The sequence below is a fragment of the Tupaia chinensis genome, unplaced genomic scaffold (genome assembly GCF_000334495.1).
Source record: "Tupaia chinensis unplaced genomic scaffold, TupChi_1.0 Scaffold000709_1, whole genome shotgun sequence".
Taxonomy (NCBI): Eukaryota; Metazoa; Chordata; class Mammalia; order Scandentia; family Tupaiidae; genus Tupaia; species Tupaia belangeri.
Window position 1 is genome coordinate 1303902 of NW_006160232.1, and position 15509 is coordinate 1319410.

At 42.8% G+C, this 15509-nt stretch overlaps 1 protein-coding gene across 2 annotated transcripts in view; it reads left to right on the forward strand.

The window, feature by feature from the left end:
* Nucleotides 1-2369: 2369 nt before the first annotated feature.
* Nucleotides 2370-15509, forward strand: part of ZDHHC5 (zDHHC palmitoyltransferase 5) — a 39168-nt gene continuing 26028 nt past the window's right edge. For both annotated transcript variants that reach the window (XM_006160820.3, XM_006160821.3), the window contains exons 1-2: nt 2370-3557; nt 14327-14436. In XM_006160820.3, coding sequence (XP_006160882.1) covers nt 3454-3557; nt 14327-14436 — 214 coding nt within the window. In that variant the 5' untranslated portion in view covers nt 2370-3453. The remainder of the gene's footprint in view (nt 3558-14326; nt 14437-15509) is intronic.

Consider the following 15509-nt stretch of genomic DNA (forward strand, 5'->3'; position numbering starts at 1 on the left):
TGGCCATCCCTTTGGGGGGTGGTTTCTCATTTTCTTTCTCACTGTCTCTCGTGAATGCATGTGCCTATGGCAGAAACCTCTTTAAATAAAGAGAATTATTTTTTTCTTTTGAGAAGTATTTTATTTAACTTTATGTATTAACTTATTTTAATTTGACCAGAGAGGGACAGAGCAAGAGAAAGGGGGGGGGGAAGTGAGCTGCCAGATCTGCGACTCAAACTGGTTGGTCATGTGGAATCCAGCACCCTTAACCCCCATGCCATCTGCCAGCCCGGAATTATTATTTTTTTTAAAGAATTATTTTATTTAATTTTATTCATCAACAACATTATTATTTTTAATTTGACCAGAGAGAAACGGAGATAGAGAGAGGGAAGGTGAGAAAGCAAGCCACCACGTCCAAGACTCGAACCATGGTTGGCCAAGTAGGAGTCCAGTGCCCTTAACCACTACACCACCTGCTGGTCCCCCAAAGAATTATTAACTTAATCTTATTTATTACCATCATTACTTTTTTTTTTTTTTAATTTGATCAGGGTAGGGGGGTCAAGTTAGAAAGCAAGCCACCAGGTCTGGGACTCAAACTGTGGTGGGCCATGTGGCATGTGGGAATTCAGCATCTTTTTTTTTTTTTGGAGAGGTTTTAGCTATGGCGCGTGCACTCGCCAGACAGACAGAGAGAGACAGAGAGATAGAAAGTGAGAAATCACCCCCCAGGGGTGATGGCCACGCTGCAATTCCTTCTCCTCCATTCTCCTCTCAGGATCTTGGGCACGCACGCACAAGTGCCCGGCGTGAGTTTAAGCCGCAGTCGACTATGTGGGAGTCCAGCGACATAGTCATTACGCTAACTGTTGGTCTTGGAATCCAGCATCTTAATCACCATGCCACCTGCCGGCCCCTAGAACCTTGTTTTCAGAGAGCTAAATCTAAGGAAGTTGCCTTAGTTGTCTGTGTCACAGGTGAGAGAGGAAATGGTACATTCCAGGGTTGTTTGTATTTCAGTCTCCATATCTATTGTTTTTTAAATTTGCTAAAGAGCATGAGCATTTGCCTCAGGGAGACAGGGAAAGTAAGAAAGCAGCCCACCTGGAGGATGGCCCCAGTGCAGCCCTTTCTCCTTAGGTTTTCCTTTGGAAAATTTGAGCACACATGCATATGTACTCTGTGTAGTTTTGAAGCTTCTGCATCCAGTACTCCAACTGCCTAGTTGGCCTAATGGGATCTCGCTATCTTAAACCACCATGCCACTGGCTGGCCCTAAAATCAGATAGTTTTAATCTGTGCCTTTGATATTAAGGAATACTAGACTGCTTCAAGGGATTAACACTGTTTTCTTTTTTAAAATCTCACCTAAGTATAATTTTTGGTCTGCACATTCCAAGTTATCATTACCGGGTAGGTAATGGAGTGGATAAAAGAGGTAACAAGGGTTTGTGTCAGCAAAGGGACATATGTACTCCTGGGTTCTGGACCTGGGTGCTCAAGTGATTCAGTGAAACTGCCTCAGGCGTTCTCTAGCCTTCAATTTTACGGAGTGGGATAAGGGACTGTGTCACCAGATAATGTGAGTAAAGTGCTTTGAGATCATCAGATGAAAAGCAGCCTATAAAACCCAAGGTGCTTGTGTTATTTTGTTACTATCATCAACAGAAATAATTGTTACTCTTAATCATATTGGGCTAGGTGGAGCTGGGTTTACTTCCTAATGGGCCAGTATAGAAATAAAAAAGTGTCAAATTGGAAGGACTAATTGAGAAGAAAAGCACCAACTCTGTTGGTAGACTCCATTTCTTATAGAGAGAATCTTGCCTTTCAGTGCCAGAACATTTTTTTACTCAAATTCTTCAATGGGTGCAAAAATCCTGCTTCTGCCTCTTTAGGGTTATAAGTGAGAAGCATAGAGGGGTAAGAGACATACCCACAGAAATGAGACTTAGTGTCCTAATTCTGAGGTTGTGTTTTTCTCTTTTTCATTGTCATTTCTTTGTTCAAAGAGAAATCTCTATTCTAGGACTGCTGTTCACTGCTGTGCCCTTGTTGTTTTTAGATTTTTATATTCTTGGTATTTCTTACTGACCATTTGTGTCAAGTGAGGTGAGCCTTGTGGAAGAGCTAGCCCTTTGATGACCTTAGGTCAGGCAAAACATGTTCTCCTCCAATCTGAACAGCACTTAAGAGAGTGAAGGATTCTGAATCCATTTTCATCCCAATTCATGTATCCCCACATACATGTAAGCCAAGTAGAAATAAATCTTTTTCTTTCGAAGGTACAGTTTAACACAGCAGTCTAGGGAGTTATATCCTTGGTGTTCTTGAGCAAAGCCCTGAAATACTTTCTGATAAAAATATTTGTTTTTCTCCAGGTGAGGCACCATTACCCAGTTGAACTCTGCATTTGGAAAGCCCGCAATTGAAGAAGACAAATCAGAGACGTTGTCTAACCTGGAAACAGGGACACCTTTGGAACTTTGCTTTCATTCACAGTAATTTTTTTAAAGTGTCATCAAGTGGAGTTAGTTTTTTCATCTTGTTTTGCTCATCGAGAAGAACATGGCTTTAAGGATTTTAAGTTTCCTTTTAGTTTTGCATGAACTCTATAGGAAACGGAGCCCTTAAAGGGCTTGGGAATAACAAAAAAGAGATTGAAGACAAGCTTGCCCTCTCTTTATTTCCTTTCCCTTCAAAGAAAAGGATTTACAACTCATTCTTGTAACAGCTGTTGTCCTGCTGTAGCCACTGAGAGAGAGAGAAAAATCAAATTAAACTACCACTGCCAGACTACAAGCCCTGGTGAAGTCAAGGTGTGGGAGTGGTGGCATTGAGAAGACTGCCAAAAAGGGACAGGAATTGCAGTGAAAACAGCTTCTTTTTAAAGCTGGAGAGGGCCCCAGATTTGTTTTTGGATTAAAGTAGATACATAGAGCACACACCTTCAGTGTGCTCACATTTGTGGAAGTGTGATAGTTGTGGAGGTACTACAGTATCTCCTCAGAAGAATTTTTCCCTGCCTGAAGTTTTCTGCCCTACCCTGATATTCTCCCCTTCTTTTCTTTTGAAGATGCGCTTCCATCCATGAGCTATACCTTGGTCTGAGTGACTCTCCATGTTCTCCACCTGCAATCATTTGCATGTGTACAGCCTACTGTTCGTCTGAAATTTTTAGACTGTATAAGTTGTGTTTCTTAATCTCCCCTTCTGCCTTGTTCTGGGGAGGTGGTTATTCACTGTTTGAAATCACCTTTCCCCCTCCCATGTGCTTTCTTTCATTTGAGATCTTTTGACTTTTGGTTTTATTTGGGAGGGGGAAGGGTGATAATTTAATATTTTCGGTTTCCCTGGTTTCTTTCTGTATTCCTCTCTGTTGTTTCCCTCATCCCATTTTCTTGTCTGTTCTGCCGCTGTGTGGGCCTGGGCTATGCGGCAGGGCAGATCTCCCATCAGAGCTCCAACATGCCCTCAGAGTCTGGAAAGAGATTCAAACCCAGCAAGTATGTCCCGGTCTCAGCAGCCGCCATCTTCTTAGTGGGAGCTACAACACTCTTCTTTGCCTTTACGTGAGTTTACTCCAAGTGGTGGTATTGGGGGGGAGGGTACTGCATGGGAGGTGATGGGGAATGCTTTTTTTGCTATTTTGGTATTTGAGAAGCTAAATAACTGAGTACATGATATCTGAGAAACATAAATCCCAATCCCAGGGATATCTAAGAAAGGTTAGAAAAAGCCTATCCTTTCAGCCATGTTATGAATTTTACTCAGTTGAATCTTCTGTCTTCTTCCTTTCCTTTAGAGTCATAGATGGCTTCCTATATTCTTTTTCCTTTTTTTCTTTTTTAAAGAGATTTTTGTATAGAGTGCACGTGCTCACTGGAGAGACAGAGACACACAGAGACAGAAGGCGAGAAATCACCTCCCAGGGGGATGGCCACACTGCAGTCCTTTCTCCTCCATTTTCCTCTTGGGATTTTGGGCATGCACACACATGAGCCTGGTGTGAGTTTTAAGTTACCAGGTCCGAGGCTTGAACCACAGTCGACTATGTAGTAGTCCAATGACATAACCATTACACCATTTGCTGGTCCTGGCTTCATATTTTATTACCAGCTCCATCAGTAAATGATCCTAAGCTAGGAAGGAAATGGAAAGGAACCACCAGAGAGGCCTAAAGCAGCACAGCTATGGAGTCTGTGAGAGAAAAATAACTAGGCTAGAGTGAAGGCTTTCAAATAGTAATGGCTTTTTCCTAGCATGTTTGAAACTTAGGTTTGAGGTGGTGGAGACTGAGAGTACTGGAGAATTTTAGAATTGCTGTATAAGGTATACCAGTGAAATAATTTTGGCTTTTAGTGTTAATCAGATAGTTTTCTCTGTTCTTTTCAGAGCTGAAGTAAAGGCTACTGGGATAGACAAGTTTTATTTAGGAAGAGAGTTCTTTTTTTTTTTTTTTGAGAGGTTTTCGCTATAGGGCACGTGTGCTTGCCAGACAGACCGAGAGAGACATAGAGACATAGAGACAGAAAGCGAGAAATCACCCCTCAGGGGGGATGGTCACGCCACAATCCCTTCTCTTCCATTCTCCTCTTGGGATCTTGAGCACGCACACACACTCTCCCAGCGTGAGTTCTAAGCCACCTGGTCCGGGAGTCGAACCGCGGTGGTCAACTACGTGGGAATCCACCGACATAGCCATTACGCTAACTGCTGGTTCCCTGGAAGAGAGTTCTTTTAAATTAGTTTTTGTTGACGAAAATTAAAGCAGTTTTTCTATTCCTTGGTCCTGTTGGGAAAAGTAGTGTTGAGAAAGATTTCCCACTTAGGATCTAAGATCTGTAGCATTCTTTGTTAGGGTCTTTAGACTTTGTTCAGGTACTTATTACTGGATGAGATTGAATGATTCACCTTTTCCCCCAGTGTTATAGCTGTCGACTACCTGGTAAGCATTTTTGCTGCTACCTGTTTGTAAATGAGCGTGTACTGGGCCTGTCAGCCTTATACTGTTGAGTCATTGAGTTAGTGCTCTTGGAATGATCAGAGCGCACTAGATCTGAGAAGTTCACTCTCCTGTTGTCAGGCTCAAATCTAATTGTGAGGTGCTATTCAGGGCAATATGAGGTTGTAGGAAGAAGAAGGAAATGAAATGGTACAGAACAAAGGGAATTTCTACTCTTTCAAAAAAAAAAAAACTTTTAATTTTATTTATCATTATTATTGTTTCTTAAATTTGACCAGAGAGAGACAGAGATAGAGCAAGGGGAGAAAGTGAGAAAGCAAGCTGCCGGGTGTGGAACTCAAACCATGGTCATCCATGTGGATGTCCAGAGCCCCACTGACTATGCCACTTGCTGGTCCCCATCTTGGACTCTTTGAAGCAAGAATTTTTGGGTGGAGGCAGTTATTAAAAATTAAATCTGATATGGGAAGGAAGGAAAACCCCCAGAATTGTGCTTTACATGCCAAAAAGCTCTCTAAAAAAATGTGAGTTGCCTGGCCAGAAGAGTCAGCAAAGTAATGTATTCCTATGTAGTTTTTAGGGAAAAAAAATTGTTTTAAAGAGATTTTTGCCATGGGGCACGTGTGCTCACTGGAGAGACAAAGAGACAGAAAGCAAGAAATCATCCCCTGGAGGGATGGCCATGCTGTAATCCCTTCTCCTTCATTCTCCTCTCAGGATTTTGGGCATACATATACATGTGCCTGGTGTGAGTTTTAAGCCACCAGATCTGGGACTTGAACCACAATCAACGTGCGAGTCCAGCAATGTAATAACCATTATGCCATCTACTGGTCCCTCCTATATAGTTTTATATAAAATTTATTTAATTTTATTTATTATCATTATTGTTTTTAGTTTGACGAGAGAGAGAGAGAGACAGACAGACAGACAAAGGGAAAGCGAGAAAACAGGCTGCTGAATCTGGGACTCAAACCACAGTTGGCCATGTGGGAGTCTAGCACCTTCACCATGTCACATGCCAGCCCCTTCCTTTTGTTTTTGAGAGGTTTTTCACTATAGGGTGCATGCGCTCGCCAGACAGACAGAGACAGACAGAGAGACAGAAAGCGAGAAATCACCCCCCAGAGGGGATGGCCACGCTGCAATCCCTTCTCCATTCTCCTCTCGGGATCTTGGGCACGCATGCACACGCGCCCGGCGTGGGTTTTAAGCCACTGGGTCCGGGATGTGAACCGCGGTCGACTACGTGGGAGTCCAGCAACATAGCCATTATGCTAACTGCTGGTCCCCCTATGTTGTTTTTAAACAAAAACAATAAATGATTATCTGAGGAGTGACCATCATTTACTTCTCTACTTTTTCTCTGAAGTATAGAAGATACAGCTTTTTTTTTGCCCCCAGCTCTGCAGCCTGAACATACTTGATTCATCCTTTGAGAATTTAGGGACAGCCCTGCCCTTTTCTTATTATTTTATTTTGCCAGAGGGTATGTGCACTTGCCAGAGAGACAGGTACAGAGAGAGGGAGAAAGCACCCCACCCCAGTGAAGCATGTTCACCACGATCCCTTCTCTCTTCCATTTCTCCATCCTGTTGGGATTTTGGGTGCACACACACATGCCTGGTGTAGTTTTCAAGCTTCTGTGGCAGGGAATTCAACTGTGTCGGCCATGTGGGATTACCTTCCTTAACCACCAGGCCATGGGACCAGCCTCATTTTCGCTCTTTCCAATCTGGCTTCTGTTTTCTCGGTAATCTTTTTCTTTGGCTTAGAATTTGGCATGTTCAGTGTTTTGTCCTTTGTTATACATTAATTATCACTAAGGAAGGGTGAAATCTTCAGTGTAAGAACTTGTTTTGGTTTCTGCTATTATGACCAGTAAGTAGAATAAATATTTGAACCAGGGGACATTTATATAATACCATACCCTTGTAGCAGTTGAGGGGAATGTACAAGAGTGATTTGACATTCTTCTGTCTGCTTAATTGGGAAGGGTCTGTTTTCCTTTGAGAGACAAAGCTGTTGGAGAAGCTAAGAAATTCAAGGACTGAACTTTCAACCTGCTCTTGTTCTTAATTTCTTAATCTGGAACCATCGAAGTGCTTGTCTGGTTATACCAGTTTACCCACAAAGAGTTGTCCTGACATAGGCATTTTTTCAACTGATAGTTGAAGCTATTTAACCTACTTTTTCATTCCCTGGTGCCAGTAAAGCAGAGGTCCTCCTTAGTCCATGGTCTCTCATGAAAAATATTTTTGGCAGACAACATTGGGTCTATTTGGAACTACTGTCTCCAATCCAAAATTAGAAGTGTCTTAAATCATAGCTGGAGTCCCAGGATTAGGTTCCATGGAACAAGTTCCTGAACTTCTTTTCTCCTTAGGGTCTCTTTGGCCCACCTTGTGGAAGCATGAACACTCTCTTTATCTTACTTTGTTACCTAGCTCTTCAGGCTTCTGAAATTCTCACCTATTCCCCATCTATTACAGTGTTTCCTCTATAAGCATATGTCTGGGCTGAGCACCAGTGTTCTCAACTGGTCCCCCTTAGATTCTCTCCCTTTCACTGTCCAATTACTCGGAGAGCACCCGTTTAAAACCATATTCAACCTGGCAAAATTTATGGTTTGAAATGGAGAGGCAGGAGGGAGGCACACTTTGAACCAACTCCTGTGTGGGGTGGCCTTAAATCTGTACTGCTCTGTCATCCTGTTCTCTTTATTAGGGTACCACTGACTGTTGTTCTTACATCAGTATGAGCCCCAGATGAGGATTTGGGATGTAGAGAACTGAGAGTAGGAGAAAGAGTCCCTTTTCAACTGACAGACATAATTAGTGGAGGCATGTAGGCTTCAGTTAATTAGAAACAGTTTACTCTCCAGGTTTCTTTGTCAAGAAGGGAAAGCTGTGAGTAGAAATTACCAGTTGGGTTTGGTTATCAAAGAAATGGTGACGTATGCTGCAGAGAAGCTTGAGATTCGAGGCCTTCTCTCCAAAAACCTACCCCTCATTTGCTGAATTTGACCAGTACTGAAACTGTTGGGTCTTTGGGAAAGTCATGGCACATTTTTGCATAGAAAAACAGAAAAATACATCATGACTTTCCTAATTACCTAATGAATAGGAATGGTGATCTGTTTTTACTATTTGGGAAAGGAGTGTTTGCTAATGTAACCCTTCCTCTTCTGGTTACAGGTACTAGACTACATTTAAAGAATACCTGGGTCCTCAGATCTTAGTAAACTGACTTAATTTAGTCTTTTTAATTTTTTTTTAAGATTTAATTTATTCATTCATTTATTTTTTTAATTTGACCAGAACAAGACACAGAGAAAGAGAGGGAAAGTGAGAAAGCAAGCCACCAGGTCCAGGACTTGAACTGTGATTGGCCATGTGGGAGTGTCCTGTGCCTTAACCACCACACCACCGGCTAGTCTCCCTATCTTTATTTAATTTTAAAAATTCTATTTTTAAAAATAGTTATTTATTTGTTTGTTTATTATTTTTCAATTTGACTAGCGAGAGACAGAGTGAGAGAGAGAGAAAATGAGAAAGCAAGCCGCTAAGACCAGGACTTGAACTATGGTCAACCATGTGGGAGTTCAGCACCTTTAGCCACCATGTCACCCACCAGTCCCTGAATTTTATTATTATTACTATTTTTTAAAAAGAATTATTTATTGGGGCCAGCAGTTAGCGTAATGGCTGTGTCACTGCACTCGCGTAATGGCTGTGTCACTGAACTCCCATGTAGTCGACTGTGGTTCAAGCTCTGGACCCAGTGGCTTAAACTCATGCCAGGTACATATATGTGCTTGCCCAAGATCCCAAGAGGAGAATGGAGAAGGGACTGTGGCATGGCCATCTCCCCTGGGGGGTGATTTCTCGCTGTCTCTCTCTGTCTCTCTGGTGAGCACATGTGCCCTGTAGCAACCCCCACACCCGAAAAAAAAAGGAGATTTATTTATTTATTTAATTCTATTTGTTATTATAATACTTTTTGAATTTGATCGCAGAGAAACATTATAATACTTTTTGAATTTGATCGCAGAGAGACAGTGAAAGAGAAAGCGAGAAAGCAGGTTGCCAGGTCTGGAACTCGAACCACAGTCAGCTGTGTGGGAATCCAGTGTCTTTAACCATCACACCACCTGCCTGCCCCTGTTATTGTTACTTTTTAATGGAACCAGAGTAGAGGGGAAGTGAGAAAGCAAACTGCCAGGTCTGGGACTCAAACCCTTGTTGACAATGTGGGAGTCTAGTACCTCAACCACCATGCCACCTGCTGGCCCCTGTAATGATCTTTTCTTTCTCTGATCCATCAGTTTCTGCCTCCGGCCCCTTCCACCTCTTTTACCTGCCAAGAGTTTGGCAATTTAGTGGCTTTCTCTCTGGTCTTTTTTTTTTTTTTTCCCTCCATTACTGCAGAGGTGCCAGCACCTGATTTGAGTGGGAGCAGACTCGTGATTCAGGGCATTAATTGAGCAGTGGTTCTCCTGTTTTTTTTCTCCCACATTGTTCTGTCAGCCAGGAATAAGTACCAGGACCTATATCTAGTTTTCAGGTGCATAAAGTCTGGGTTACAGGGTCACCACAATTTTATTTTTTAAATTTTTACTATATTTAAAATTTTTTTCAAGGAGCATATGCTTGACAGAGAGAAACAGAGAGAACGGAAAGAAGAAAGCACCCCTCAGTGGAATGTGGTCATGCTGCAGTATCTTTTCCTGTATTTCTCCATTCTGTCAGGATTTTGTCAGGACACAAGTGCCCCACATGTTTTTTAAGTTGCCAGGACTGGGATTCAAAACACACAACCATGTGAGATACAGCTCCCTTAACCACAGGGTCACAGGGATAGCCCAACACGAGTGTTTTCAAGAAATTTACCAAGGGACCATCTGTTGGCTTAATGACTATGTCAATGGACTCGCATATAGTCGACTTTGGTTCGAGTCTCGGACCTGGTGGCTTGAACTCATGCTGCGCATGTGTGCATGCGTGCCTAAGATCCCTAGAAGAGAATGGAGGAGAAGGGATTGTGGTGTGGCCATCCCCTCCGGGGGTGGTGGTTTCTCGCTTTCTGTCTCTGTCTCTCTCTGTCTTTCTGGCGAGCGCATGTCCCCTATAGGCAAAGAAAAAAGAAAAGAAATTTACTAATTCAGTTTACCAATAAGGACTTTTTTCCCTGTGGAATCTTGAAAACAATCCTAAATGAAGATTCTCAAGGGCAGGAAGTAGGACATTTATTCTAACCTTCTCTCATCTTCAAGCAACAATAGTCATGTGCTCAAGCAATATGCTAGGCATGAGTGGAATGTATAGGCCTTCTTGAGCTTAGTCCTCTGGTTTGTTTTGTTTTGTTTTGAGAAGTTTTTCCTATAGGGCATGTGTACTCACCAGAAAGACAGACAGACAGATGGAAAGCGAAAAATCACCCCCCAGGGGTGATGGCCGTGTGGCAATCCCTTCTCCTCTATTCTCCTCTCAGGATCTTGGGCACGCACGCATATGTGCCCGGTATGAGTTTAAGCCACTGGGTCCGGGACTTTAACCGTGGTCGGCTACATGGGAGTCCAGCGACATAGCCATTAATCCCACTACTGGTCCCAGTTCTCTGTTTTAAGTGGCCTTGAATCCCTAGTACCACAGATAGGGGAAGTGGAACTAAGGATGGAGGTGGAGCTGGAATGGTAATTGATGATGATGGTGATACTTAATAATGTTGTCTTACATCTTCTATCCAGTGACTGTTCAGTATTAAGTCAGCTCGATTAAGAGGAATTTCTTTTAATCTTTTCATATATTCTCCCTCATTCATATTTATTTATATTGTGTAGTTGAAGTAACAAGCCTGGAGTTTCCTGTGTATTTTCTAAGCAGAGTATTAATTGAGGTAGGATTAAAATCTGAAACTTTGACTCCTACTTTGTTTTTCTTTCCAGGAACTCAATCTTTTTTTCTTTTTCTTTTCCTTTCTTTCTCTCTTTTTTTTTTTTTTTAATAATCAGAAGTGTTAGAGAGGGCCAGAAGACAGAGTTTCGGGAGTGTGGTTATTGAAACCCACTCTCATACTTTTATTTGGCCTTGAAAATAGGAGTACTGAATGGGTGGGCAGAAGAACCTGTTCTACCTGGGCTGGTACAGGTCTGGGAGTCCCATCAATGACTCAGCCAGCCTTCTAGGCTGCCGCCACTCCCTAAGGTTTTGGAGCTCTATGATTATTGCCATGGGTTGAAGACAAGCCCCAACAGCTCCTCACCTCAGCTCTGGCCTCATCTTCTTCCATTAGAGGCAAGATTCAGACAGGCCACGTGGAGTGGTCACCTAGGAATCTGGCAAAGTACCATAGCAACAGAAAGCCTCTCCTCAAGCCAAGCTCTGCTCATACATGCCTCTCCTGGGGGTGTTCCCTCAGCTGGAGTGCTAAAGTTGGAACAGTGGGTCTCTGAGTCTAGGAGCAAATACTGCCCATGAAATTGAGTTATTTGCATCATTTCTAGATTATGCTATGGGGGGCAGACTATTTTGGCAACAAATATTGAACTCGAAGATTACACACTTAGTCTGGGAAGTGTTGATGATCAGGAAGGTTGTGGAGATAAAGTTCATGGTGTAGGGATAGGATGGCAAGATACCCAAGAAGTTGGGTTGGGTGAGTTGTTTTGTTTGGAAATGAAGAGTGGGATCAGAAAGATTGACACCCCCCGCCTACCAGCCGGCTGTCATCTTGTTCTTTTTCATCTTTGTTTCCCCCAGGAATGGAGGTCACCTTACTTATTTATTCCAGAAGCTCAAGAGGCTATAGTAGCCATGCAGTGCCCAGTTCTAAGAATGAAGCTTTAATTAATGGACATTTCAGAGTTCTAAGGATTATTATTTTTTTTCTTTCTTTTTAATTATCTTCCTAGGCAGTAGGAACCAAGTGAGTCACCCTTTCTCTTTCCCAGGCGGAAATTGAAGAGACAACTTAAGTACCAGGGAGGGGCTCTGACCTGGATGACTGGTTTTCAGTTTCTCTCCCTCCCTCCTAAGGAACCTAGGAGGTTAGGCTTTGGGGTGGGGCTGAATAAGGACTCTTCCACAAGGGAGTTTATCTGATGATAGTGTAGAACGGTGACTGGAGGTCTGTTTTGTCTGAAATTGGTGCCCTTGCTTGCTCTGGCTTCATTAGTTTGTCCCTACATTATGTACATGGTGACTTCAAAAGTTTGTGGAAAAATGGAGTTAAATGTGTATTTTGGTGTAAAAATGTTAAAATGCATGCAGTTTTTTTCATACTATATATTTTCCATGAACTTTTTGAAGATAACCCTCTGCTAACTGAGGAAGAGAAGCAAAGAGTTAATTGATGCTATTTAAGATACCTGCTACATGGTAAGATATTGACTTTATGAGACCAGCAGTTAGCATAATGCCTATGTCACTGGACTCCCATGTTCTCGACTGCGGTTCGAGTCCCGGACCTGGACCTGGTGGCTTAAACTCATGCTGGGCGCATGTGTGTTTGTGTGCCCAAGATCCTGAGAGGAGAATGGAGGAGAAAGGATTGCAGTATGGCCATCCCCCCGGGGGGTGATTTCTCGCTTTCTGTCTCTCTCTCTTTCTTTCTGGTGAGCACATGTGCCCTATAGCAAAAACCTCTCAAAAAAAAAAAAAAAAGAAAGATACTGACTTTATATATATATATAAAAATTAATGACTGAATGGAATTTGAATAAATAGAGGGTGGTGGTGAGAGTGCTTTGTGACTGTTTCAGTTTATGTGTATCGCATTTAGGAGATGAGTTCCTCTGAACTGTCTTGAAGGGCTGTTGAGGGGCTGTGGTTTTGTTATGATGGAGACAGATCACCTTAAGAGAATCTAGGATTGCTATGGATTAATTCTCCTGAATCAAATGCCTTCTTGTTCTCCTAGCCCTTCTTCCTTTCCTTCATTGAGCTCTTCCTTTCCTTCCAACTGCTCCAGATAAACGGGACAAGGACAGATGCTGTCCTAATTCTGGAGATTAAGTTCTCAGCCACAAAGCAGATTAGGGTATTTAGCTGCTGTCTTGTAGTGGGAAGTTTTCCCGGAGCTGAGACAGGAGGAGAGGGCTTTTGATACTACTGACAAGGCAAGCTACACATCAGATGTTCTTCTGAAACATGCACTTCCCAGGAAATCAGCAGAGAAAGGAAGAACTCTTGGAGTGTTCCTTCTTAGACTTATATCCTTAAAGGAATTGAGTTTAATTCGGGATTAAAGCACTCTTTCTTCCCAGAAAAGTTACCTCAAGAATGTCTTTTGATTTGAACATTGTGGAATACTGGATATATTTGGCCAGTTTTTGTTTTTTCCTACAGAATTTAGGGCTTTCTTGGTCTGATATCCTCTTCTTTCCTTCCTGATTCCTCTGCTTCATTTTTAGTCATTAAGTAGTTATGTGTCTTAGTATCTCCTTATTTGTATGTTTTTCTAAATTTCACAACCTTAGAAAATGAGCCTCTAGTTGAATAAAGGAATATCTGATGTGGTGAAGAAGCTTTAGTCAGTTGAGAATGGCTCAAGGTCAGCTGGGAAGGACAAGGAGCCAGAGAGGCAGGTAACATCTCATGCAGATGTGTAGGTCAGTGGGACATGGCTGGGATCCAGAAGCCTCCTCTCCAGAGAAGGAAATATAGCTGGTGTCAGTTACATAGTCAGTCCCTAGTTCCAGTGTCTGGTTAGAAAAGAAATAAGGACAGATTCCAAAACATGTAGAAAGATTCACAAGGAAAGAATAAATCTGAAGAACACAGACCTAGAGCAAGGGGTTAAGAGAAATTTTGAGTCTTGTACTTTGATCTAAAATGACGATCATGACATAGCAAAATCTCATCTAATAAACACACAAAGACACAGACACTCACGCTCACAGTCCTCATCCCCAACCAAAGAGGGCAATTCCACAGAGAACTAGGCTCACTTGATGGGAAGAATAGAGATAATAATTAGTTTGGGAAAGACAAACCACCTGTTTTATCTATAGATGTGGGGGACTGAATCTTTGTAGACTTTTGTGAGTGTGGTTGGTTGGTGTTCAAAGTGTTAAAGGTAGGGACCAGCAGTTAACGTAATGGCTATGTTGCTGGACGCCCATGTAGTCGACCGCGGTTCGTGTCCCGGACCCGGTGGCTTAAAGTTCACGCTGGGCGCGTGTGCGTGTGTGCCCAAGATCCCGAAAGGAGAATGGAGGAGAAGGGATTGCGGCGTGACCATCCCCTCTTGGGGGGTGATTTCTCGCTTTCTGTCTCTCTCTTGTCTGGCGAGTGCACGCACCCTATAGCAAAAACCTCTCCAAAAAAAAAAAGTGTTAAAGGTTGCCCCCCATTCTCTTTCTTTTCTGTACAGGTGTCCGGGTCTAAGCCTCTATGTGCCCATCTACAATGCGATTGTGTTTCTCTTTGTGCTGGCCAACTTCAGCATGGCCACCTTCATGGACCCAGGGATTTTCCCTCGAGGTAAGATCTCCTCCTCCTCTCTTTGAAGCTCCTTACTGCCCTTGTAAAATAATGACTTGAGCATAAACAGTTCATCTTGGGCCTTAAGAGTACTAGAATCATGGGATATGTTTATAATCTGATGATAAAAATTTGGTCAGCGTCTTCAGGAATATTTATCATAACTTCTAGCTGTATGAGCCATTTTGGGTCAAGTCTCTGATTTTGGTTATTCAGCAGAAATCTAGAGGATATGGGTTGGGTGATATTGCTAGGTACAGTACTCAAAATAAATTAGGCAGTTATAACATTATGAGGCAGACTGTAAGAGAAGCATCTTTTGGTCCACTTTCTCTTTCTTTTTTTTTTTTTTGGAGAGGTTTTCGCTATAGGGCACTCGCCAGACAGACAGACAGAGAGAGACATAGAGACAGCAAGTGAGAAATCACCCCCCAGGGGCGGATGGTCACGCTGCAATCCCTTCTCTTCCATTCTCTTCTTGGGATCTTGAGCACACACGCAAACGCGCCCGGCGTGAGTTTTAAGCCACCGGGTCTGGGACGTGAACCGCGGTCGACTACCTGGGAGTCCAGCTACTTAGCCATTATGCTAACTGCTGGTTCCCGGTCCACTTTCTCTTGATAACAACTAAATTCCACACTTGGTAATTTCAGCGTAGAGGTTTACTTAGCTTACAGGTTTTGAGGTCCCAAGGTCAAGGGACTACATTTGGTAGGGGGCTTCTAATTGGTGGGCATTCTGCAGAGTCCTGACATAGCACAGGGCATCACATGGCAAGAGTGCATGAGCACAGCAAGAGCCTGTGTGACTGCTCTTACAAAGCTACCAGGAGTCAGTCATGAGGGCCCCATCCTGATGGCCTTATCTAGAACCAGTCTTCTCCCGATACCCTTCCTTTCAGCACCATAATAGGATCAAGTTTTCACCTTCTTAATTCCACCACAACTGAATTTAAATGCATGAATTTAGGAGGGGACATAGTCAAACCATAGCAAGGTATGAGTCAGGTTCTGTAAGAACTTATTATTTTTTTTTTTGGAGAGGTTTTCGCTGTTGGGTGCGTGCGCTCGCCA